This window comes from Monodon monoceros, unplaced genomic scaffold (assembly GCF_005190385.1).
Source record: "Monodon monoceros isolate NGI ecotype Baffin Bay Population unplaced genomic scaffold, NGI_Narwhal_1 Super_Scaffold_17, whole genome shotgun sequence".
Taxonomy (NCBI): domain Eukaryota; kingdom Metazoa; phylum Chordata; class Mammalia; order Artiodactyla; family Monodontidae; genus Monodon; species Monodon monoceros.
Genome location: NW_021703773.1, coordinates 21,312,352 through 21,339,239, shown reverse-complemented (window position 1 = coordinate 21,339,239; position 26,888 = coordinate 21,312,352). Strand labels below are relative to the sequence as shown.

General features: G+C 37.7%; 1 protein-coding gene across 9 annotated transcripts in view; it reads right to left on the bottom strand.

The window, feature by feature from the left end:
• The window catches only part of SORBS2 (sorbin and SH3 domain containing 2), a 320,493-nt gene that overhangs the window by 6,429 nt on the left and 287,176 nt on the right, over window positions 1-26,888 (bottom strand). For all 9 annotated transcript variants that reach the window (XM_029226673.1, XM_029226674.1, XM_029226672.1 and 6 more), the window contains 6 exons: window positions 24,889-24,977; window positions 23,477-23,523; window positions 19,193-19,307; window positions 18,979-19,107; window positions 17,377-17,580; window positions 1,715-1,764 (listed from right to left, as the gene is read on the bottom strand). In XM_029226673.1, coding sequence (XP_029082506.1) covers window positions 1,715-1,764; window positions 17,377-17,580; window positions 18,979-19,107; window positions 19,193-19,307; window positions 23,477-23,523; window positions 24,889-24,977 — 634 coding nt within the window. The remainder of the gene's footprint in view (window positions 1-1,714; window positions 1,765-17,376; window positions 17,581-18,978; window positions 19,108-19,192; window positions 19,308-23,476; window positions 23,524-24,888; window positions 24,978-26,888) is intronic.

The following is a 26,888-nucleotide window of genomic DNA, read 5'->3' as shown; positions in this document are numbered from 1 at the left end:
AGAGTTTACTTACCATTCTGGTTTAATTAGACCACCAAAAAAAAAAAAAAATTGGAAGTTTCATGGAAACATAAACAAACCTTCCAGAAATCCTCCTGCCTCTGCTGGCTTTCAAAATCAGTATTGCACGACAGGAAATGCAGTCGAATTACAATAAAAAATGCCGTTTTGAAAGATGTGTTGGTGAGATGAATGATGGTGGTGGGGTTAGGATGCCTCAAAAAGAAATCTGTCTTTTAAATAGAAAATGCTCAACCGAACTTGAAGCTCTCTCTATAACTTGCAACTTCTTCTATAACATATTTTACCATACTTCTGAATTGCAGTGACATTATAGCATTATGTTCCTATTTTCACTCAGAACCTATTTCTTAAATGAAAGAGATTAAGTGATACCCATCTAATTGGCATTGTGATCAAATAGAAATTTAATAAAGAATGTTTTATGTCCAAAGCAGGACACTGAAAATGCCTTTTTCCACCTGTGAGCTCATAAACACGAGGAAGCATTAACTTCATGACATGAAACAGTGTGACATCACCTACATCTTAATTCATAAATTCATTAAAAGCTGCTGATATAATGTGTTGATAATGCAGTAAACCTAAGCAGCCTTGGGATTTATTTTTTGTGATGTGATCCCTTCATCATTTGTGTAAATAAGGAAACAAAACAAACCTTTCGAGTTACAAGTAATATTTAACGTTTTTCCAAGTAAATGAAATTTTAAATTATTTGTACCTCCAAGCTATTTTTTCATAGTCTTTTCCTTAACAAATAAAACCTTTCTGGCTGTACTCCGTGAGAGCCAGTTTCAGGTTAGAGATGGTTTCCGAGGAGCATGCTTTTAGCTGAGCACCAGGTCTGTGAGGAGTGAGGTCACCAGGCCACACACCAGGCCCCCCTGGTTTGCTCTGCTCCAGGGGAGCAGAGCTTGGACAGTGGGCAGGAGGCACACTGTGTGTGCTCAAGTCAGCCTGACATGGTTTAGTCCTGTAAATGTTCCTTCCCAGGGTCTAGCTCTGCACTCAGAGTAGGCAACAGCCAACAGGAAGTGGATAACCTCTGAATATCTCTCATGGGCAAAATGGGGCAGAAAGAGACCCTAAAAGACAATGTGTGACACCTTCAGATTGATTTGACTTAGAAAGGAGAGGGGATTTGAAATAAAGTGTGAAAAGGCATTTTCCTGGTCCTCTGGGTAGTGAACATCGTGTAACTGAATGACAGTGCATGTTTTAATACTGCCATTTCCAAAAGAATGGAATTTTGGAATTATGCTACTAACTTATCACTGTAGGTCTACTTTGACATTCTCCTGCTCTTCAAATATGTGTAAAAACAATGTTAGAACATTTTCAGTGTATCTTTAAGGCTGTAGTTACTAGAATCTACGTGGTGAGTATAACAGAGTGGGGGACAGATTCATGAATCTTAGGAATCACTGCAGCATTGGAAGGTTTTTTTCTTAGTGCATAAATCAAAGTCTTCTCCGCAAAATCACGGATTTTTTTTTCTTAAATTAGCTTCTGTTCTCTGTTGTGAAAGATGGAGACTATTGCAATTTCTCTTAATCTGGGAGATGTCATCTCATGTTAGTTACTCTGATCTCTTTCACTTGCAAAGTTGTACCGTCCTCGCTTATGGTACATCAGTGGTCCATCTTGTGGGTCAAGGTTAGTCTCGAATTTAGAAGATAAGAAGAATACTTACGGTTCCCCCCCACCTTGAATGTTTTCATGAGTAAACACAGGACGCTGTGGCTGAAATGAAATGATTTTCAATGTAATCAGTGCTTAAACTGGTACTAATTAAAAGATAATTTGGATAATGGCATGGCACTTTTCTTGACATTTAATATTTCCTGTTGTAAAAAACCAAGAGGAAGGGAAAAAAACCAAATAAAGGGTTTCTGCTGGATTAATAATTAAAATATTTTGAAAGTGCTTTAAATTAAATCGAAATAACCAAGGTTCAAATGTTTTGAACATATCTGCAATCTTGTCTGCTCAAGCTTTAAGGAAGAGTCAGGGTTTAGTCCCATTGATTTTTCAAAGGCCAGGAACATGGCAAGAACATAGACACCAAATCACTAGACTGGGAAGTCTGGACACCTTCATACAACCTTATTCTTCAGCGTTTTCTCAAACAAGCAAAGAATAAACCACATTTAGTCTAACAGCAAAGTATCCACATTCATTCTAATATACTTTTCCTTCACAGACAACATTTTCACATACAGTACAGATAAACATGTCAAGAGGCAGACATGTCATGCTACATTTGAAGTTACACTCTCTGTTCTCAATGTGGAGGAAACACATGCATTTTTAAAAAGAGAAAACAGAGAGTATGAAATAGCATGTAACAAACAATATCCAGGTAACATGTAACATTTTACCTTAGAAGAGAAATATTGGTAGAAATTCCCAGTGCACTGAACTCTCAAAAGAGTTTCCTTTCTTTTTAAACTAAGCATCAAGACCAGTATCTGTAATAGATACTTATAATATTGGAAATGACAAGCCTTTGCATCCCATATATCCACATAAAAATTGCAATGAATGAAAGTTCACACATTTCTTGAATATGTAAACACAATGTAGTTTATACCGACTACCTAAACGTTACCTTTTAAGGGGGAAAAAAAGAATTTCATTTCATTCATAACACACTTCAAAAGCATTCTCTTCTAAATGATGGCTGCATGGTAAAATGAGATAAACCAGAGTTTGCATGGCAAATTGCATGGCAATTGTAAGTGATTCTTTATTGATGACTGCATTCGTTTTTAGATTCATGTCTTTAGACCTCAGGGCTAATTCCTGGATCCCGGAGTTAGGAATGGATTACTGAGAGGCTGGGAATTCCCCCTGCAGACTGTCCATAGAAACCACATTGGTCCAAGAATGGAGGGGGACTCTGGGGCTCCTCTGAGTCTTCGAGTCTACAATCTGCTCCCTTCCTGCGTTCTTTATCCACTCCCTTCCCATCCAAGCTGTCTATCTAGCATAGTAGACTAGGTGCTTACTACTAAAACTTTAAGCTTTCAGTTAATAGTAATTGGAAATGTTTACGAACAGTATTCTTAGAAATTTCACTCAACAGTCTGTGCATGGAATATATAAGCATAAGATTAAAGAGTGGATAAAAATTATCAGACACATGTATGACTTAAGAGTATAATACTTACCCTATAAATCAACATAAAATAACTAACAATGTATCTATTATTAGAATTATAACATATACTATTTTAAGAATGATTAAGACTAAACCATTTTCCAGCCATTTTTAAGGTCATTTAATTCAACATATTATTGAAATCAGTTTAAATGTATGAAGAGGTAAAATAAGTCATTCATAAGCCTATATCCTATTACCTTTCTACAAGTTCTCATCCAGTCATATATATATGATGTATGTCATATATATCTTATATATATATGTTTTATGCAGAAATAAGATTTGTATATATCAATTGCTATTAATACTTTGTAATTATTTCCAGTCTCCTTTTCTGTCTTCCTTTTCATTTTAAATCACTGCAGAATATTATTCCCTCACATATCTGTCTATATCTTTTTTGGTTGTCTTAACCATTTCTCTCTCTCTTTTGTTTTTGAAGTTCAGATTGATCTCGCCTTTTTCACTATCATAAATAACAATACCATACAATTTTCATACAAAGAACTATTTTCTTGTTTTGAACTATCTCTTAGGACACATTTCCAGGAGTAAAATTTCAGGCCAAAGATTATGCATTGAAGCCGCACGATATTAAAAATGCTGGTGTTAGTTACTCAAACACACTATATTTAAAAATGCAATTAAATAAATCGAAAATGCCATGTTTTGAATCACATACCAAGATAGCAACGGTTCTCTCACAAAAACAATCAGCGCAGTTTACAGTGCACAACAAAGTTATAAATAAGGAAATATTACTTGTTCTTGTCTTCAGAGAAAATCTTTTGTAAAATATATTTCATTGTGCTCTAAAAATGGTATGCCTATTTCCACATATTTAAGCCATTCTAATATTTTTGAGTTGAGTAGAAGTTTCACTTTGATATCACGGCATCCAGTGCTTGGTTAAACTGGCTGGTCTAATTTCATTGCTCCCTTACGTTAAAATGTGAATGCAACTTTCAGGATTAAACTGTTCATTAACGTAAAACAATCTACTTATAAAAGCCGTATAGCACCTTTCCGTTACTGTGATTACAATTCCCCTGGTTTAATTCCTTTAATTCAACTCATCTCATAAATCATTTCAATGAACCATCTCTGTGGCAATTATGAAAATTGGGCTATTGCCAAAAGTATGTGGCTTCCTTAATTCTACAGGCCTCTAAGTCTTAAGAACTTGTGTTCCTGGGTGTGTCAGCCAGTAACATCCTTGTTTTTACTCATCTTTCTCAATACTTCCTTCATATCCTTTAAAAGGATCCACCCCCCACTGTTTTGTTTTTTCTGAATCACTGGTTTTCTATACTGTTCACATACTGAGGCTAGGATTTATCACAGCTTTTATTAGCAGAGAAGTTGTGTATCTATTATAATGGTGACTTTTAGAACTTTTCTGAGGTTACTTTTGATAGGAATCATCTCCATGTGAATATGGATAGCTAGGAGGCAGTTTTAAGGAAAGATGACCAGTTACAGCAACTGAAATAATTTATTTTAAAAGTCTTTTGGGACTTCCCTAATGGCTCAGTGGTTAAGAATCCACCTGCCAATGTAGGGGACACGGGTTTGATCCCTGGTCCGGGAAGATCCCACATGCTACGGAGCAACTAAGCCCGTGTGCCACAACTACTGAGCCTGCGCTCTAGAGCATGCGAGCCACAACTACTGAGCCCACGCGCCACAACTACTGAAGCCCGCGCGCCTGGAGCCCGTGCTCTGCAACAAGAGAAGCCCCTGCAATGAGAAGCCTGCGCACCGCAAGGAAGAGTAGCCCCCACTTGCCGCAACTAGAGAAAGCCCGTGCGCAGCAACGAAGACCCAACGCAGCCAAAAATAAATAAATAAATAAATTTATATTAAAAAATAGTCTTTGGTCAATAGAGGAATAAGCAGCACAGATACTTATGAGGGCATGTTTGTGTCTTTCCAGTGTTGGCGATGACTAACTATATGACCTTGGATATGCACCTCAGCTTCCTTATCTCTAAAATCAAGGAGGTGGACAAGTTGATGGTTTAGATCTTGTCCCCCTCAGGGAATCCATAAAGGAATCCACGTTTCCACAGATATATTTCCTCTGATACTCATTCAGTTGTCAGAGAGCTATGACAACTGGCATTGGTTAATTCCCAAGTGTCTCAGTCATGTAAAAACAATTAATTTAAAACAATAATTAAACTTCATTTTTCAGATCAGTAAACCAAAACCCAAAGATAATTTCTTAATATCACAAATAAGCAAGAAGAAGGAACAGAACTACAATTCTGACTCTCTTTATTGCATAAAAGCTTACTAAGATGGAATAGATAGCGCAGGCTTTTTAAAATCAACACCTTAATTTTTTTCCTTTAGGCAAGTGTTTATGTTCTGTATGGATACCCAAACAAATTGTCCTAGAAGGTTGTCTTTTGCCTTTCCCCCTCCTTACAACTGGGCACAAACCCTGGGGCAAAGACCTGTGAGGTATCTGCACTCTTTTGCCACCTAATGGTGAGTAACGGCAGCAACATGTTAAAAGTTGTTTTGCCTTTGGACAGCTCTCACCAAGTTGCTTCAGCCTGGATTCATTTTGAAAGGATATTTTAAAGACCACAGAGCGATGTGGAATAGATACTCATCTGTTTTTCTGACAATGTTCTTCCTGTCCCACGTTTTAAATTCTTGAGAAAGGATCAGTCTTTAGCCACCAGTATTTTTGGTCTGTGTTCATTTGTATTTTCACTATCTGCTCAGGCATTTCTATTACTCATAACTTCTTAGCGGTTTTGTGACAAATATAGAAGATACATGAGTGACATTCAAGAAGCTCATATGAGCTGTGAGTTTAAAAAGATGATTTTGAAGTTAACAGATTGCAGTCACTGTGCTGGAAATTTTAAGCAAGAATTATGTCATATTTATATTTCCTTAATGAGTCTTAAGAGCACAATAAAAATTAGAAAGCCCAATGAAACATGCTGTTTTTATAGAATCCTAAATATTTAGCTTTTTCCTTGGCATTGCAACAATCTTTTTTATCTCTTCTAGTGTAGCTATTTTTTAGTGTTGTCAAAAGCAGATACAAATGAGACAGGTTTTAAACACATGCTAATTTTCAAAGCCAGAACCAATCACAAGCCACTGCTTATAAGAAAGTTGGTTTGAAATATCCTAGAACCTTAGGTATCAGTAAAATATATACTTTTCTAGCTGAGATAGTAAGGCACAGTCTATCCTAAACCTACCTTCTTACCTGTGCTTCTGCAGAGGCATCTGGAGGATTAGCTATATCTACTATTAGGTAATTCTTAGGTAAGGATTGACCATTACTTTAAATACTAATGTGGGAAAATCTTTGAAAAAGATTTGAAAGAGCTATTAGCAGTTCTAGAGTTCTTATTTTTTTTTCCCAGAAAATGTTAGGTGTGGTACTTGCCAACCAGAATTAGATGAAATTCTCTTAATAACAAACAGTACCATGTTTATGTTTCTAGGCGTATTTTTCTTTCTTACCTTATACAATTATTTTAAATATTTAAATTATTTTTTAAATTGTGAAAACACAACTTTGCCTAAATCTACAGTATAGAATATTTGTGTTCCACACAAACACATATAATAGAACATATAAGTACATAATGTAAAAATCTGACAAAGAAAAAAACTTATGGTGACCCAAAGCATACCATCTCATTGACCCATGGGAATTTATGGATGGGCCATATTAATTTTGGAAAAGTTTTCTTTTTTGGCTCTGGAAAGCCCTTCTGTGAGAATCTCTCCCAATCAACATTCCTCATTCTCTATGGCAACACAAATCTCTGCCTCAGAAACAAAATCAGGTCTTATTAGGCAAGGCAAAAAGCACAAAAATGGCCTAAATACAGAGAAGTATCTACATTCCTTAAAAACGGAAAAGGAAATCTGTCATCAACTCCTTAAAAGCTTGCAGAACCATAATCATGTAATGGAGCATGTAAGATTAAACCAGGGTCCATCAAAATAGAAATGGGAAAGGACCGATTCAGGCAGAGATGAAAATTCTCAAACTCCTCGGCTGCCGTCCTCAGTATGAATGGTACCAATTAGAATCCATTCATTTTCCAGGGCTGTCGATGCCACAGAACTAAGTAGTCAAAGGGAAAGTAATCTGACCTTTAAGTTCAATCAGAGCTGTCAAGAGACTGGGAGCCCCTGGAGTCCAGAGAAGCAGAGTTGGCTTGAAAGGGTCATGGAGTAAATGCGGCACATGTCAGCAGAGCAACAAGATATCTTACAACAAGGGCCATGGGTTAAAAGAAATCCACATAAACTGAACGACACAGAAGCAAGCATCCCTGGAAGGGTGTGAGTTCAGTATATGATTGGCAGCAGCTTTGTTCTTTGCACTAGAAATAGTGATGGGAAAGCAGTGATTTACACGAGATGGATGTGGAAGACAACATATACCACACCCTTATTTGTACAGAGGAGAATTGGGGCATGTCTTTGTCACTTTTGGAAAGCTTACGCACACACATAAAGGAGAAGCTCATTGCCCAGAGACTCAGGATAGGATTTCCGTGTTGATCTGACTTCATAGCTGCTCATCATCATCAGAAAGGTCATTTCCTTTCAAGGGTACCTCCAGCCCTACTTCATTGGCAAAGCACAGCAATGACAACTAACCAAGAGCCAGCCCACTGACGGCGGAGGGGTGGCCAGGGTGCCTGGCTCAAGGTGGGGCGTCTGATCCTACCCTGTGGGAACCGCTGAGCCCTCTGACTGGCGAACTGCAGGATCTCCAGGACATCACTGGGCTACGCGGAGGCTTACCCAAGACAAGTAGATCGCTTTTTAAATCAGCCTGGAAAAGCCGTAAGAAGTTAATTAGTTCTCATCTTCATTACCCAGCCTTCAGAGGAGCTTTCCTGTTTTTTTTTTCCATGCACACACAGCATGCCAAACTCCCGAATGAGAGCAGAGCAGGAAGGGCTAACAGTCTGCAGACAGCTCTTCTGGCGGCCCAGAGTTTTCACAGCACAGGCATCAGCCGCTGCCTTACTAGGGAACTCACAGGCAGAGCAGAGAGAGATTTATAGAGGGAAGGTGGTATAGGGAAGATGTTTGAATGCAGTGTAGATGGCTAAGAACACTTACAAGAAAATTTATGTCTTTAATAGAATGCTTAACAATTGGTTTCAAGATAATCTCAGATCTGACCTGTTTTCTTTGTGTTTATTTGAATAGATGCAAGGTAAGAGCCAGGGAAATTTTGCTTCATATCCATCAAATTTCATAGACAGTGTCAATCATTTGTCACAGGTAAATTTTCTAATAAAACACATACAAAGAAAATATGGGGAATTCCCCGGCGGTCCAGTGGTTAGGACTCTGCGCTTTCACTGCCGAGGGCCCAAGTTCAGACCCTGGTTGGGGAACTAAGATCCCACAAGCCTTGCAGCATGGCCAAAAAAAAAAAAAGGCTTTTCTGGGGGAAATTGTGAAATACTGTTTAATTAAATACAGAATATTGTTCTAACTCCAAGCACCTTGTGACTATTTTGGTGTTCTTTCAAAGTAAGATTTTTAATATGACAGTGAGTAAACGAACCTTTCTTGTGTGTACGTTTTATTTTCTGTCCATTCATGGACAAGACCTAGTAATGTACTGTCTGGTATTTGATTTGGCTTATGGGAACTTTAGCAGGACTAACGGACTTTTAAATAAAAGCATGTGCTTTTCTCAACTCTCATTTAGGAAAAAGTTCATAATAATTAGTAATGATTGACCTCATATCTTCAGTCTCTGGGGATGAAATGCATCAGGCATTTTTCTTTAAGGCTTGTGGCAGAGAATGCTTCATGTTCTCCAATATCCATTCTCTTCTTTGTCATCCCAGTAACAGAATCCCAAATGTTAGGTAGGCATACGGCCATTCTTAATAAGGTCTATTTTCCAAACTTCCTTGTATCTAGATGTGCTTATGTGGTAAGTTCTGACAGATGGGATATGTGCGGTTTCTGGAAAATGCCCTTCAAGGAAGAAGATATAAGCTTCCCTCCCCTTTTTTCCTTCCTGCTGGCTGGAATGAGAAAGGGACTGCTGGAGCTGCTGCAGCCACTTTGGACCATGCAGTGGAAGCTTTTCATTGAGCATGGTGATATGCCAAAATAAAATGGAATCTCCTGGGATCCCTGATGACTGTATAGCCACATACCAACCCTGGATACCCTACATTTATGCATAAGAAATATATATTTCTACCTTGTTTAAGCTCTAATTATTTTGAGTCTTCTGGCACTGCAGCTGCCCCAACCTTGACTAATACAAGGGTTCTATAAACATCAAGACTCATAGAGAAAAAAAAGTAGCTGTTGGAATGATGTGGATAAACAACTGGAAAGATCATTTGAACATATTAGGAAGAATCAGGGCTTAATTTCATGTTGGAAACTGCTCAAGGGGATTACCTTCCAGTGGGATGGCTTTAGGGTGAGGAGACTTCCTTTTGGGACCATAATAACTGAGTTTCTTGGAAGAAACCCAAGAAAGAGTCTTTCTCTCTGTTCACAAAGCGCTTCCACTGCAGCTTGAGTCCAGATTGCTGCAAGACTCTTTTACAGAATATTCTTAGATGGAATTGGAAGCTCAGCTTACAGCAAAGCTGAGGATTATAATAATTTGTATTATGAAAAACCAATATTTAAAAGATGCTCAAAGACTAGAGAAAATATTGGATTCTGATTTATATATCAAACTCATAATTTATATGTACATTTCAGTCTTCCGTCATCTATAAAGTCGTGGTAACTTTTACTTCCATGGAAGATTTTGGATTGCATATGACAGACTTGCATTATCTCAGAAAATACTTTAAAAGAACAAAATTGCATTAAATTAACATGAGTTAAGTAAAACAATGGCTGATAGGGGTTGATAACATTGTTGTAATGATTTCATGCATACTATACTATGCCTATTAAAACATTATTAAAATTTTGTTTTCTCTTTGCTTTTAGTGCTAGGTTACTTTCCTTCTTTGTAATGAGCAAAATTTCTAACATTCTTGAAATGAGAGAAATAGGAAGCCTCCTTAAAGGATTCACATCAATTTGTTACTGTGTCAGATGTGGATTAAACTATAATAATGGCCTAAAATTTGTAGTTGATTCAATTTGTATGTATACTTACAAGCATAACTTCAGTCAACTTATATTCTTTCTATGAGTAAAAAATAGATTTATAAGGTTTTCAGAAAAAGGGGGGGATTAAAATGAACATTTGCTCTCAAATATGAGATAAAAAAGAGAAAAAACTTCATTTTCCTGGAGTTGGTTATTTGATGTGGTTATTAAAGTATTCTTTTAAAACATGGTTACTGTGAATATCTCCATTCTCTCATACCATTCTGGGAACAACTGAAACATACAGAATGTATGAGAGGAGCTTGGTTCTTGCAGGAGAATCAACCTGTTGAAGTTCTGGTTTTGTCCTTGACACTACAGTGGTGTGTTCCATCTCTCTACATTTGAGAAGGCCGATTCTCAAGTTACTTGCCCACTTATTGACTGAGCTTAAAGGCTGAAGAACAAGTTAGGGAAAGGCAAGGAGTAAATATTTTGGCCTTAAAATAGAACCACAGAGAGAGAAAAAAAGGCAAATTCTTAGACTCAGACATTTTCTAAAGAATTATTATTATTTTAAAAATTTCCTAATTATTTCCTGCCAGCTAAGATAAAAACCTCAAAGGGCAAAGAGCAATATGTCTTTAAAATATACTACATTTTTTTCAAAGATTCCTTTTCTACGTAAGATAAAATTCACGTAGATGGACTATTTTGGTGGATAGATTTGGTGATGGGGGTTTGGAAGATTGCATAAATGGCATTTCTCAGGTGTTGGTGCTTCCTAGTTCAAAAGCATGACTCTACCAGAGACTTCGTTTTGTATTGTTTTTTGACTTATGTGCAGAGGCTCTCATTTCAGGTGGAGAAGATTGAGTGTGAGGTTGAGTCATTATTTGAAGTCCTTTTGTCTAAAGGAAAAGGTTTCAGGATCATTCTGGACATAGAAGTAAAACTTTTCTGAGATGGATTAATTTCATGCTGTGGTTGTCATTGCATCTCTTTCCAAGGCCAGTCATTAACTTTGTTAAAAATCTTTTATCATGATATCCTAAGAGGGAGTTAAATACCAGCAGAGCTGCCAGCCAGCCATCAAGTCTCAGAGATGGATGCTTTGTTAACTGCTACAAAAGAAGCCTCCTTTCCACATCCTCATTAATTTACTTCAATTTTGTGGAAGAACAACGCTCAAGACAGTGCCAAAGATCATCCAGCCCTTAGGCTTTGCTGAAACTGCTGATTGGTTGGGGAACTTGGGAGGCAATGAGCCCACTAAGAAGTGACAGAGGGTGACAGGCACAAAGCTGACACCTTTGAATGGGATGGTTCTCCTGTTGACCCTCAACTTAAAAAAAAAAATCTAATAATCACTTTTTATTCTTGTATGAAGTTTAGTTTGTTCTTCTCCTCAATCTAAGTCTAGCTGCTATGCAGATATATCTTTCAAATTTTTGGACAGAGGCCATGCTAATGATGTTAAAAGTTAGCAACCAATATCGAATGACTTTTTAGATCTTGTAAGATGGCACCAATCTAAAGACATACATCTAATTAATTAAGTTCATTAAAAGACATGCAATAAACCACACTCAAGATGCAGTTACCTTTAATTTTGGTGAGCTTATCTCCTGTTGATAAGAGTATTTAGGGAGGAGCGGAGATGAGTAGGGCTGGGTAGGCTGAGAAAGTGTGGGGACCAGGTCAGAGGCAGTGGCCAAGGAGGAATGAGAGGGAAGGGAGGAAAGCAGACAGCTGGGAAAGGATGTAGATGTTCTATCTCCCGAAGAAAGTGAAGATGGCTTAAATATTGAGGAAAGACAAGGTGCAATTATGCTTGTGTCCAGCATGAGGTCACATGCTTTTTAGAGAATACCCCCCCGCACCTAAATAATTTTAAAGTTACCAAATACCCTGGGGCGTGTGACATTTATGACAAATTCTTGCTTTGAAAGCACTAACTTTTTCTTCTGCATTTGACTCAAAATTCCCAATGGGTATGATCAGTTTCACTTTTTTTCTGATATGAGCGGCTGGAGATAAGAACCCCCATAATCTACAATTTGTATAACGTAATTTGTGGGATGGGTCCTTCTAAACACTGAGGAAGAAAGCGTAAAACCCTGCAATGACTCTTTGTAACTTGCTTGTGAAGTAGATCACAATTTATAGTCAGTTTGCTGCAAAGCTAGGGAAGTTACGACCTCTGTCTGTGCGTATGCGTGCATGGTGGGAACTGGCTGTGAAACTCACCCCCTGAGCACCACGCTGTGGCTGCTGCCTGCAGCCAGCAGTAGCAGTTCCTGGGAACCAAGCCACATGTCTAACCACATCTTAAACTTGATTAAATTGAAGGGGAAATTAGTTATTTAAGTAATTGACTTAGAAATCTGTTTGACTTACTGCAATGAATGAATGATCTCTATTACTAAGCAGTGTGTTTATTTATACGAATGCAGACATGGCTCCCTTCTTTGTCCAGATGACATTTTCTCACCTGGTTAGGGGACAGCCAAGACTCAGGGTTTTGTGGGTGTCCGGTGGCCTAATGGGCACTCACCATTATTTAATCCCAAGAATACCCCATATAGACCAAATGCCTCTACATTTGTTATTGGTAAGATCTTAATTGGAAATTATGGGGTTTTAAAACTGATTTTCATTTTTAAAGATTTCTAAATAGACGAGCCATGGGGGAAAGTGACTTGCTTAGTGGCATAATATGAATCATGAATTTTGTTCCATAATTTCAACATTTGCCAGTAATCATATTTGCTTTTTAATTCGCAGATTAAATATTTGAGACATCAAGTTTTGTTTTTGTCTTTTTTGAAAGAGAGAAGCTTACAAGCTAAAGATTTAGAGCATTTCCCTCTTAACTGATTAAAATTATTGCCCAAGGTTCTTTGTTTGTAAGGTGAATATGTAGGACTCAACTCCTAGGTCGTCACCAACTTAAAGCAATTACCTCTTCAGAAAGAGTGGAAAGGGAACTGCAGTATATTTTTCTTTTTTGTTTTCTTTTCTTTCTCTTTCTTTCTTCCCTTCTTTTTCAAACTGCTACTGCTACAAAGATATGGTGTATAGTTTTCTCACCCTGGAGGTGAACTAATCTCTCTGTGTAGCAATTTCCTCATCCCGAAAGTGGGAATAATAATATAACCCATCCTACTGAGCTTTGAAAAGTAAAGATGTAGCATTCTTAGAAAGCTGCCTGACACTCAGTAAGAGCTCAACTATTAGCTATTATTATGAATATTAAAATTAGAAAGACTTTAAATTACAAAAATATTTAAATATGGATTTATAGTAATAAATAAATAATGGAATAATATCACATATTTACATCATCTTGTTAAAATTGGTGTGTTTCTATCCATCCCTCCACCCCTACCTCATATAGTGCTGTGTTTCTTGCATGGAAACCTTCCAAGACAGTGTCAAAATTGATGTTTATTAATATGGTTAACTGTACTAGCTAACCGTAGTAAGACTGGTTAGTTCTTCAGGAATTAGGCAAAATTAGAGTACCTCTTCACTGGGTTTTGCTGCATCGCTGTCTTCCTTAGGGCTCCTAGGGTCTGTGGGCATTGCTATTGGAAATTTTAAGCGGTCAGCTTCCCTCTCTTCTTCCTCCTCTATGTGCAGGAGTGGTGTCACCTCTGTGCCATCGTGGCCACACCACAAGGCATCTGGTTCTTGAGATTCTGGCCCTCTTCGGATACCTGCCATGACCCCCTCATAGATCTCCTCATCTTCTTCTCCAATGACGGGGAGGGTTTGGGGCAAGGGACCCACACTAGCGTGTGCAGAGGTCACGAACTTATCACCTAGGACCTCAGGTACTTTTTCAGGGCCTGCAGAACCCTTTCTCGTTGTCAGATCTGCAAAATGGTTTTGAGGTGTCTTTCTGGAATCCTGAAGTGGCGCTGCCTCAGGGGGCTGGGCTGCAGCTGAGGTCGCACCCAAGTGGGGGAGAGGTAGCAGCGAGGAGGGTGGCTTGGCAGGTGCAGATGCTGGCGGCAATGGGCGGACAACAGAGGGGTCCTCCTTAATTTCAAGGGTGATCTCCTCTGGGGTATTTGGTTTGGCTTGGTCAGCAGGTAAAACTAAAGCACCAAGCTTCTCTAATTCGTCCAAGAAGTTGTCCAGAAAAGGAGGTAGTGTTGGGGCCAAAGGCTTTACCAGTGGACACTTGGCTGTCAGGGACAGCCACCCCGGGGTGATTCCCTGGAGAGCTCCTTTATCTGGGCCACATGAAGCTTTGTGCAAGGGAGGGGGGACTGGTTCGCTGGAAGCCAACTTAGAAACGAGCAGGATATATGAAGTTAAAAAAACATGAAAATAATAATAATGCATTAAAACACAGAGACAGAGAAATGCAGAAAGGTATGATGGTGAATATAAAAAATATTTTATGCTATGGTCTATATTTGCTTATAGTTTTTGAATTTAAATACATAAAATAATTAGTATGTTAATTAAAGATTTATCTGAATACTTTATACTAGTATTTGGAAAAGGTCTATTAAATGTCAAATGACAAGATAAAGCTGTCATAGAGATTATAAGAACAGACAGCAAAATCTTTAGAGATTTAATTTAATAGACTACTTCTTTCAAAGCAGGTTTCCAGATATTGATTTAATGTAAATGACTCTGAAATAATGTTAATGTAGAATGAAAACCAATAATGAAACCTTTTTTATTCCCAGAATCTGTTTAGTGTTCTTTCTTCCTGTGCCAAATCTTTTGAACCTTCATCATTTTCTCACTTGGGTGTGTGAGGTGATTATAACATACGGCATAAAATATTTTTACATCATTATATGTTAACACATTTCTAAATGAATAAGTTCTGAGAGATATTTTTTAAGAACAGAAACCCATGATCAAAACGAGACTGAACTTACATAACTACTATTTCAAAGTTTTAAAAAATCCAAAGTAACTGTTGACATAGAAAGGGAGCATATGATGTGAACAGGAATAAACTTCTGCTAGGACTTCCATTCTTTTTTTCAAAAGCTGGACATTTTATATAATCTAGTGGAGGTCTAATTTATGAAGCTTAATCTCCTGAAGTAAAAAAATACTTCTGTATATCAATATTATCGCTATATTTTGGATACATTGAACAAAACAGAATTTTTTATGTAAATTCATTAAAAGTTGTTCTAGAAGTGTTGCCTAGAAACATTCTAATACATTTATGTATTGTTTTTGGACTAGGAAGAATGCTATATGCTACATATATGAAGGCCTTGAGAGAGGCTGGTGGAAGACATTTTACTTTGGTTCTTTCCAGGTCGATGATTTGGGTTTGGAAAGAAAATATCTTCAAGAAAGATTGCACTTGCTGGTTGACTGTTTAGGCTGACACGTCACTGGTGCACGCAGCACTCTTGGTCCTTGGGCCTTAGTATGGATCAGTGCACAGTGCACTCTCCACTTAACTTTTGACTTCTGTCCTATGATAGGAATGGGGCTTTAATAGAATTTATTTAGAGTTTTTAAAAACAGAAATGTGATGCCGTGTCACCATGGGGTGGGATAAATGAGATTAAATGTCACAAAACACTTGTGAGCATCCTTACAGAAGATTCAAGACTAAAGGCTACATAGCACCTTTAGTGCTAGGAACATTATGTGGCTGAGGAGGAAAGGTCTTTAAATTCCATTATCGTCATGGCTACTGCTATCCCATTACTACCTGCTGCTACTACTACTCCAGCTCCATGACCGCCACGGTCACGAATATACATGTTAATGGGTTCAAAGTGCTTAGCCTTACCGTGGACTTGCTTCTACTGAAAGTTAAATTAAGTATCCCGAGATACCTATATCACAAAAATATACCTATAATACAAACATCATATAATTATCTTTTCTTCCAAAAGCATTAGAATTGGATTCTACTATATTAAAGGCAGAAATATCAGAAATAATATCAACTTACATTTGAGTCTCTCCTAAAATAAAGATAGTATGTCAAGAAATGTGATTTGAACATGTCCAAGAGTGATTCATAAATCACAATGAATTCCCTCCTCTATTTATAAATATCAGTCAGAAAATAGGATATTTAACGTTTAGTATATTTTGGGTATCATGGTTTAAAAGTACATTACAGTTCTTTTTCTGAAAATGATTCAGTTCAAAACTACTGAGAAGTTCCCTTCATTTAGCCAATGACATCATAGTATACATTACCAGTTGGTAAAACCATTAAATATTTTTCAAAATTTATGAACGTAAGCTTTTCAACGTATTTTTCCCTAGCAGTGAGAATAAAACACTAATTAGTTATTAGTGAAATTTGTACATTTCTCGATTTATAAAATGTAAAATCTGGTATTCTAAGAGAAAACTTAGGAAACTGAAAATACGTTTAAATCATATTCTCAGCAAAGATTAAACATTGTGATCTAAAATATTACATTGCCAATATTATGACATCATGTAAGAATTTCTTATATTTTAAATAAGCCTTTGTAGATACACACTTATTCTTTCTTATAAACTTTTATTTGAAAGTACAGTCACTTTGAAATTTATCTGGTAGTTCTTTTAAGATGACTAAATGGTGGATAAGACAAATATATGGATGAAGATTCTTTTCTTTCTAGCAGTAGGAACTACTGAAGGAAGGATGTTGCTCTAAATGCTGAGCTCTGCTAGTGAAGTAAATGTACTAAAGAAGATTCTGGAAAATTTTATAAGCAATCAAACAAAATTGGAAAGTACCAGACTGTTCCATTATCCAACGATAAAGGATTGAGAGTAATTGCTCAGCAACCCAGTCTTCAAAGAAAAGTAGAATAAATAAAATGCCTAGCCTTAGCCCTTTAAAAGAAAATGCTTCTCTTAAGATAGTAGATTCTTTATGTAGTTTCCCTTTATGTAGCTTAACCTTTATGCCAGCACCCATAGGAAAAATTAAATTATATTGATTTGACCTGGCACCTAGAAACATAACATGTAAATCTTTTGCTTTGCCATAGATATGATGTTGTAATCTAATGTCCTAAAATCATGTACCGAGTATGTTACTCTGAGCTCCCAAATATTATACTTAATATGCTAGAATGTTTTCTTACCTTATTTGAACTTAAGCTGTGGATTCTATCACTAGAATAGCTGTGGGGTATTGGAGGGTCAGGGTAATCCTCAGCACCTTTGGTTGTATTCTTCTTGATGACTTCTACATAGGAAACAGGGAAGATGCCTTGTCTGTTGGTTCCTGGAATTTTACCTTCATACCAGTTTTGATCAACTCTTTTAAGAAGAATAATTCTATCTCCCTGTAATGAATATTAGGAAAATGCATTAGAAATAGAGATGTGATAACATAAAAATTATAATTGTCAATGTTTTCTGATAACATAAAAATTATAATTGTCAGTGTTTTCTAATAAACAATAGTTTTCCATCTGGGAAAGCCTTATACTTCCAGTGTTTTGTTTTCGTTATGAGAATGCAACTAAAGCCTCAGAGCTTACTCCCAAATTATGGCTTATCAACATATATGCGGTTTAATCATCCATTCACAACATTAGAATCTTTCCTAAGGATATTTGGCCTTATACATGTTCATATTGGTACTGTGGGAAATGACATGTGTAAGTTATTTCAAAAAGCACAGTAGTTTAACCTGCAATGTGTCGATGACAGTACCATCATCTGATCACTGACAGATTCAAGGGAATGACCTTATGTAGGAAGAGCTTCAGAAAGTGCACTATAGCTTGCTGTGATGGTGTATCTGAAATGGGTTCTAGAAGTCAACCCCTGGAAGGGATGAAGTTGGATAGCACAATGTTTTTCTTCTTTATCTACATGTTCTGAGTTGTAACAAAGAGTGAGGCTAACAGGACGGGGCAAAGCTAGCATCCTAGATTATGCATAGCTGTGGCCAGGGCTGACATCCACCCGGTCTGCATCAAGATGGTGTAGCACCAGCATCCATTCTGATTGGTGGGTGGCCATGCCATAGCGGTCAATAATATATATATATATTTTTTTTTTTTTTCGGTACGCGGGCCTCTTACTGTTGTGGCCTCTCCTGTTGCGGAGCACAGGCTCTGGACGCGCAGGCTCAGCGGCCATGGCTCACGGGCCCAGCCGCTCCGCGGCATGTGGGATCTTCCCGGACCAGGGCACGAACCCGGGTCCCCTGCATCGGCAGGTAGACTCTCAACCACTGCGCCACCAGGGAAGCCCAATAATATTTTTTATAAACCCCCTGGCTTTTGCAATGATAGAATTTTCTACAGTCACTATTCCTGCTGGCTGCAGGATCAAGCCAATGCCACAAGACCCAGTTTAAATTTTGAATTTGATATAATTTTTGAATAGTAAGGCAGCAGAAGAACACTATTTTGAACTGTATTAAAGTGCTATTTTCTTTTGATGTTTCCACATGTACAGCTCCTGATATTTAGCCCGAGGCACCCCTTGGAGACAATTTGGAGCCTCCCAGGCTAAACCACAGAGGGAAAGTCTCTCTGAGAAGCTTTGCATCCCACAGGCACCTCATCTGGAAGGACACAGGAGTGGCAGGTAACAGTGACTCAGGGCAGCCTGATGGAGTTCTTTGCGGAAAATGAGGGAGACACAAAAATGTCTAAGCAAGAAGATGACATAACTTAGTTGTGAAAATATACAGCCTTTCAAATGCACCAGTGAAGAAAGCAGGTTACCTTTCTCAGCGATAGCTCCACATTTGTGTCAGCGCTGAAATTGTATTTGGCTACAGCTTCTCCAATTTCTCCAGGCTGGGCAGGGGGAGGCGGTCTGGCAGGCTGTGCTTTTTCAGGAGGTGTGAGTTTCTATGAAGGAGAACAGTTACTTATGCTTGACCTGTGGTAACCCTGGAAACAGCAACCACGTAAGGAGGAAGGGGAAGGGACTTACCTCTACGTATGAGATTGGGAAAATGCCCACTCTCCCGTGGTGCTCTCCCTCATACCAGTTTTGATCAATTCTCCTGAGGATGTAGACAGTATCTCCTTTCTTAAATGACAGCTCCCTAGAAGAGATACATTTGAATGTGTTTTTTTTTCCGGATGTATGGCGATTATTCTTAAGATCAAGATTCTCGCTAGATCTGTATGTGGCTGGGAAATATACTTCCAATATTGAAAAAAATCTGTTGAGTCCAGTTAGATGAGGATTTTCCTTGAAAATTTTTAGAATTCCTTTGAAACATTGTAACTTTAGAAATGATTTCAAAAAGAACAAATGTAAACATCACATCTGATTTAAATCACAGGCAGATTAATATGAAATTTAAAGGCGGGGACAGACTTGCTGTCTAGTCATTGGTTTAGAGTAGAGGAGTCCGGAAGCTTGCTATAAGGCTGGATTCATTCCGCAGCGATTTTTACTTGTCCTGAAGCTAGTTGGTTACTTACTTCTCTCTCTCTCTTTCTGTCTCCTTCTGATATGTTAAAGCTTACAATAAGGAAACCAGTGTCATTTAGCCTTAGCACAGAAGTGCCAACATGAGAAAAAATTTTATTTGTGGATCCTTGAAGCTGCTTGACAGGCATTTAAGTAGAATATCTTGATAATGAATTTATTTTGTGAAACAGAAAAGATTTTATACTTTGATTTTTCAGTGAGGCACAAAGATAAACATTTTTAAAAAGTGGAGTATAATTGACCTGTAACATTATATTAGTTTCAGGTGTACAACATAATGATTCAGTGTTTGTATATATTGCAAAATGACCACCACCATAAGTTGAGCCAACGCTGGTCACCACATATGTTACAGTGTTTTTTTTCTTGTGGTGACAACCTTTCAGATTTACTCTCTTAGATACAGTACAGTATTATTAACTATAGTCACAAAGATAAACGTGTTTCAAGTGCAAAGACATGCACAGATGGCTTATAACCGCCTTTATATCTTTTGTTTTTTAAATAGAAAAATATTTTCAAGAAACTAACTATGCTTTTCCATTTGGGCTGTTTCTAAGGAGACAGTACGTAAATTGGAGTATTTAATTTTAAGTTATAAAGACATTAGTCATCATAAATAATTCACGCCTAAATTGTCACCCTCACTGCTTCAGGTTTTCATGGCTTCATCCCCCAGGTAATTGTGTCTCAGTGTTATTTTGCCTCCACAATTATGTCTCATTGGAGGGTACCTATTTCAGATCTTTTGCCAAGAGCCCCATTTTCACACACATCTGCCTTCCCACTCCCAAATCTTCTGCGTTGCTTTGTTCAGAATCTTGAGTTGGATCATTTATGTGTGCAGAGTACATAATGGAGAGAGGTTTATATCAGATGTAGAGTATTTCGTGTTGATTAAAAGAATTAATTGAAAAAAGTTGCATAGTAAAAAGAATTATTACCCATTTAGAAGGGCTAAAACTTTCACATTGAATCTGTGTTAAATTTTCAGTAACCCTAAAAGCAAACAAGATTCACAGGGCCTGACATTCAAATACAGTACTTCCCTCTTTTATGCAAGTGCCTAATGTAGAAAATAAAACCCCAAATGTTTAATGTTTACAAACCAACTGTTTTATTTATACCAGGTATGTTTTATTTCTGGAAATGAGAGTAGGAAGCTTAGCTTAAAAGAAAAATAATTAGTTGTCTCTTATTTATATTTTTTTAAGTGTGAAAAGATATCTTTTCTATGCGTAAAGACTTGTCTTTAAATTTTTGAAGTCGTCTAGAAAAAAGGACAGTGATCTCACCCTCCAGTTTTCAAAATTATGTTCATCTCATCTCAGAACTAGAATTTCTAAGAGTCCCATTTTGACCAGTTTGCTCCAACCAGCGCCTACCAGCTTTGAACCATGGCCACTGACAACCTTTGGGAATAGCATTTTATCTCGTTTTCCTCCTTAACCGTTGAGACATTATGTTTGGTGAGTTACTTAGTTGTCTTTTTGAAAATTAAACTTTCTTGTGTTAGGTAAAGAAAAACAGCTTTTAAAACAGATAATTATTTGAAACAGAGATATCTGTCTCTTGTTTGTAAGATGTTAGGCACAAAAAGCACTCACATCTCTTGCAGGACATTTTGTCCTGCCCAAAATGTCCATGAGACATTTGGTCCACATGAAAAGGTCCTTGATATTTGGTCCTGTCCAAAACAATTTGGCATGAGCCAAATATGTTCATGGACATTTTGGATAGGACCAAATGTCTGCTAACCCTCACATCTAGCTAATGATTGAAATGACTTAAAAATGTGGCTGGTCCTCCTGAAACTTTCAGTGCTCTCTGGGTGTGTGAACCTTTTTTTTTTTTTTGGCGGTATGTGGGCCTCTCACTGTTGTGGCCTCTCCTGCTGCGGAGCACAGGCTCCGGACGCTCAGGCTCAGCGGCCATGGCTCACGGGCCTAGCCGCTCCGCGGCATGTGGGATCCTCCCGGACCGGGGCACGAACCCATGTGCCCTGTATCAGCAGGTGGACTCCCAACCACTGCACCACCAGGGAAGCCCTGTGAACCTTTTTTTAAAGCTGCATGAGTCATCCATAACCTTGATTTTCGTGTCAGGTACATAACTACATTGGGGCTGACAGACAACCGCTCTTTACATCTCCTGAGAACAGAACAAGAGGAGTGTGATTAAGCTGCAATCAGATAAATTTATTGATGGTATGGGGGAAACATTTTTTTTTCTTACTAAAATTATGGGATGGTTTCCATGGGTGATTGTTCAGTTCACTTCTCTGGAGGCTTATAATACAATTATATTTCGTTGGTTGAGGAAGACCTTTGTGAAAGTGGGATGGTGCAAACAGCCCTTCAGAACAGCTGTGTCATTTACACTCCCACGGGCAGCGTGTGGGAGAGTGGGTTTCCCTGAACCTTTGCCAACGTCAGACATTCACAATGAGGATGTGGTCTTGGAGGAGGGTGAGGGGCTGGGCACTTGGAGCAAATGCAATCCAGTGACAGAGTCAACACCACAAACACCTCTCCTCTGCACTGTACCTCATCTTTCTTTCAATGCCTGTTTCTAATTAAGGTTTCTCAAAAAGCCTGTGAGCCCTGGGCATATTTTATATGCCCTGTTATTCCTCAGGGCTTCATACATCCAAGGACACTTTTGATTGATTGTCACAAAGAAGAAATGAAATTTACATGTTTTATGTCATTATTTTATAAAACTGACATGCCTTGTACAAATTATCACACCATATCCAAAGAACAGTAGCTAGGACCATAGTGTAGTAGAAACAGAGCAGATGTTACTTATCTCATCAAAAAAAGTTGTAAGCTTTCCTTCAGGATTTTTTTAACCCCAGATTTAAGCCATGTTTGACATCTTCACTTCTAAAGAGAATTTTCTTATTTAATTAATTTAATTCCCAAATTCTGAGTGATTTTATTTTTTATGTCTTCTGCCAGAGTTAGATTCTTTAACTATTAATTCATATAATATGCATTTATATGAGTAAATGCTTTGGTTATTGTATATATATTCAGCTAAACAGCACCGGTATAATTTAATGCCAATATCTTGAATTCTAATGGAGACCAAAGTTTCTTAAGTAAGGTCTGTGACACGGGACATAACAGAGCTGGAAAACTCACTCCTATTTAAGCCTCCTTATGTGCTTAGTACTAGCCTTCCCCAACCCTATGCTCACCTGATGAACAAATTCCTAAAAAAAAAAGGTAAAAAAATTACGACACAGGAGTATGAAAACACCAACATCAAAAGACCACAGGATAGAACTGTGCTCAGAGTCTCTAAGCTCTGAGTATTGAGAAATGGAGATTTTACTCCAGGAATCTTCATAAACAATTCTAGTCTTTAACCACAAACTATCCTGAATATAGTTGGATAAATAAATGATATAAAATTCTCCAGTTAAGTGTTACTCGCCCAACAATTTATTTTTACTTCATTCTCCACATGAAAATTGTAGAAACAAAGATCCTTAATTTCATTTTTTTTTCCTATCCTTTTGAACTCATTGTGCTCTAACGCGTTTGGTGTAATTTAAAACTCAATGTTTCTCAACTAAACTCAAAATGAAAATAAAATTACCCACATCCCAATCAATTCAGAAGGAACCATTTAATTAGAGTAGATTGCTGAATTGGGAATTAGGTCTTATTTGTAACACATCCCAGTGCAATATTTGTCTTTCAAAGTATTATTAATGTATTTAAAGTCAACTTAAATCATATGATGAACACTTATCTTACTTACTTGGATGTCTGAGCCTTAAAATCGTAAACAGCTTTTGCAGGCAATTTCTGAAAATGAAGGAAATGGTTAGCGCTAACTTAAAATTATGGATTTCCTATAAAAAAGCAGTTTCACATGAATTAAAGAGAAATGAAACCTCAAGGAATGATTAAACATATACAATTTAAATCATTTATGCAATTTATAAATAAATCAATTAGTTCTTTATTTAGATATTTAAACTACAACAGGAATGTAACAGATGACTTATTCACCCTAACTATTGAATATCATATTTCATCTTAGGAACTAAGGTAAATGAATGCCATAAAAGGGGACTAAAATGCCTGCAGAGGATTCAGTCCTAGGTATAATTTTGGCTTTTCCTGGGATAATTGTGGGAGGTCAATTGCTGTATGTCCTAAGTATTGACACAACTTCTGAATCATAATAAAAGGACTGGAAAAAGTCATGAGGGAAGTCATTACCCCTTTTACTAAATACTAATTGACATAGTAGCAAAGAAATATTAGCCCACTTATCACTGAGAGTCTCGTTAGTGGCCAAAAGTATAGGCTGGTCATTTTATATTCCCTGGAGAGTTCAGAAATTCTTCAGCACACAGTAAACCAGCTGCTCATCTTTGAGTCGTGATGCAATGTGACTTGTGCCCACACTCAAGCTTCGGGGCCCACAGATCTGCCTGGGCCACCTGTAGCTACTTCCTCTCTGATTCCAATAATCCCCTCACCTCACTCTTTCCCTGTGACTCTGGTGAACTTTGGGCAACGTGGATCATTTCTGACTTCTTTGGGGGTCCACAGGCCCTGGACTATGTCAGACACCTGTAGAGAACTTTCTAGAGTGCGTGCCAGTCCAAGACCAGCCTTCAGTTTCTATCAAACCTTCATGGCTCCAAGAAAGTACAAGCCAGACCTCCAGCCCTGGCTCAGGACCATGGACAAGAGCCAGTAGGTAGGTGGTTCTCAGGGGCAGTGTTTTTTTTTTTTTCAGGGATCCTCTCTAACAAAAGCAGGCCAGCAAAAATTGTTTCTATGGAATTTGTATTGATTGGCAGCACGGCTGACCTAGGGCTGTCCCCTACATCACTGGGCCAGAAATTTGTACAGGGGAAAACTTCTTCCTCCAAGGGGCGGCCCAGCTCAAGACTCTTTAATTTATGGGTGTCAGGTCAAGATTCAGAGAGTCACTGTCAAATGGATTACAACTGGGGGAGACGTGCCGCTAGGGTCAGAATGCAGCTGGCTTCAAGTCCTTTGCTCGGGCTCCAGGGAAAACTGTTTCTAGTTTCTCTGCCATCACTTCTGTGTTTTTAATCTGGGTTCTTTACTGGTTTTGGAGGTAACTTCGGCTGGCAAGTGCTTTATCAAGTATATTGGTGAAAAAGACTCAAATGATACTAAAAAGACTACCTCTTTTTCTGGAGTTCCTCTTCTTTCCCTTGGTACACTTCTCCCCAAATCGGTCAGCGTGGATGTGTAACTTCTAGGGGACTCACGGTCTATTGGAAAGGACAGGGCCAGAGTGAGATTCCACTTAATCAAAGGCAGACTTGTTTAGCCATTTTTCCTGGTGGCAACTATTTACCCTTCACATCTGGAGAGACACTGCAATGGAACACATGGGTCTGAAACTCATGGGTAATTGTAAAGTTGTGATATAAGACAAAAACAGAGCATTTTAAGAGGAAAAATGGATATTCTCCCATTTTTTCCTTTTTCCTTTTTCTGCAATACAAGATTGCAGAAGTATTATAATCATAAATATAATTGTAACATTGCTGATATAATTATACTGTAGCACCTGGTATAGACAATTTGCAGTTACAGGGATTGTTCACTTCAAAGATTTAATACTTTCTATTTCTATTCTTTTTGCCACCAGTTTATAATTACTATGATAGGGCCTGGAGAAGATGGAGAAGGTAGCAACGACTTAATTTAAGAACATGGTAGTGAAAAAGAGAGAAAAATAAAGTATGATGATGACAGAACTATGTCATGGCCATTCTCTTCCCTCTTTCTCTCTGTTTTTATTTTTTTAATTTTTTTGCGGTACGCGGGCCTCTCACTGCTGTGGCCTCTCCCGTTGCGGAGCACAGGCTCCGGACACGCAGGCTCAGTGGCCATGGCTCACGGGCCCAGCCGCTCCGCGGCATGTGGGATCTTCCCGGACCGGGGCACGAACCTGTGTCCCCTGCATCGGCAGGCGGACTCTCAACCATCGTGCCACCAGGGAAGCCCTCTCTCTGTTTTTAATTACTTATTGAGTCTGAAGATGGCATCTTAAAGCTTAAGGCTTAAAAGGCTGTTACCTATTGCCTTCCTTTGTGCTCAACTATCTTATTAGAAAGTGAATATCTATTCCAATAAACAAAGGGATAAAAATTTTCTAAACAGAATGTGTTGCATTGGTTGCCAAATTACTTGTGAACTATTGCATTGTTTTTGTTCACCTTAAAACAAAATATACATGGTTAATTACATTATAAAATAATGATTGCAAGTATCTATTAATGGTATCTTATATCGCATGCCTTATACGTGGAAATGTAACTGATATTGAATAACTGGAAAAGTAGCTAATTTACTAAAACATTAGGTTATGACATGTCTCAATCAGTGAAAATTTCAGATTGTTGGCATTGATTTAGAAAATTTGAATTTACTGTTTTTGAAGCATGTCGTATAGTATAAATGAAAGCAAAGATAATACTAATAAGATAAACAAATGTGTGCAATGGTAACTAACAATTGGGCTATATATAGTACATTAATATGACATCTGAATTATGTCTCTTTTTTGCCTATAGAGATTATATTCTATGCTACAAATTCTGAATTACATGAGTTTGAATCTTGTTTCTGCTACCTACTGTCTGTGTGACTTTGGTCAGATTTCTTGTCCTCTTTGGGTATTGATTTCCTCCACTGTAAAACAGTATTTACAATAATATCTATCACCTAGGTTTATGCTGTGTTAAGTAGATAATGTATGTAAAGCACTTTGCAGTGTCTGGTGCATAGAAAACTCTCTTGACAATCCAAGTTTCAGCCTGGAATACTCATTCCAGCTTCCTAAAATTTACACAGTAAACAGATGCACTTTAAGCATTAATGAAAAGAATTGGATAAAAATATCAAAACATCCTGTGTTTTTCAGTAACGTAAACCTGAAAAAATGTCCTCTGTATTTGAATTGCTATTTGTCCTTGTGTTCCACTTTAAGGAATAATCCATCTATGAAAATGAAGTCGAGAGTCACTTTTATCCTAAATAGTCTAATTCAAATGTCAGTATAGGGTTGTTTTAGCAGAAATAGAAAATAAATTAATTAAATAATGGAAGGGAAGAGAAAATGAATACAATGAATGATGGAAATGAGACATATATAGAGAGCTTAAAGATATATT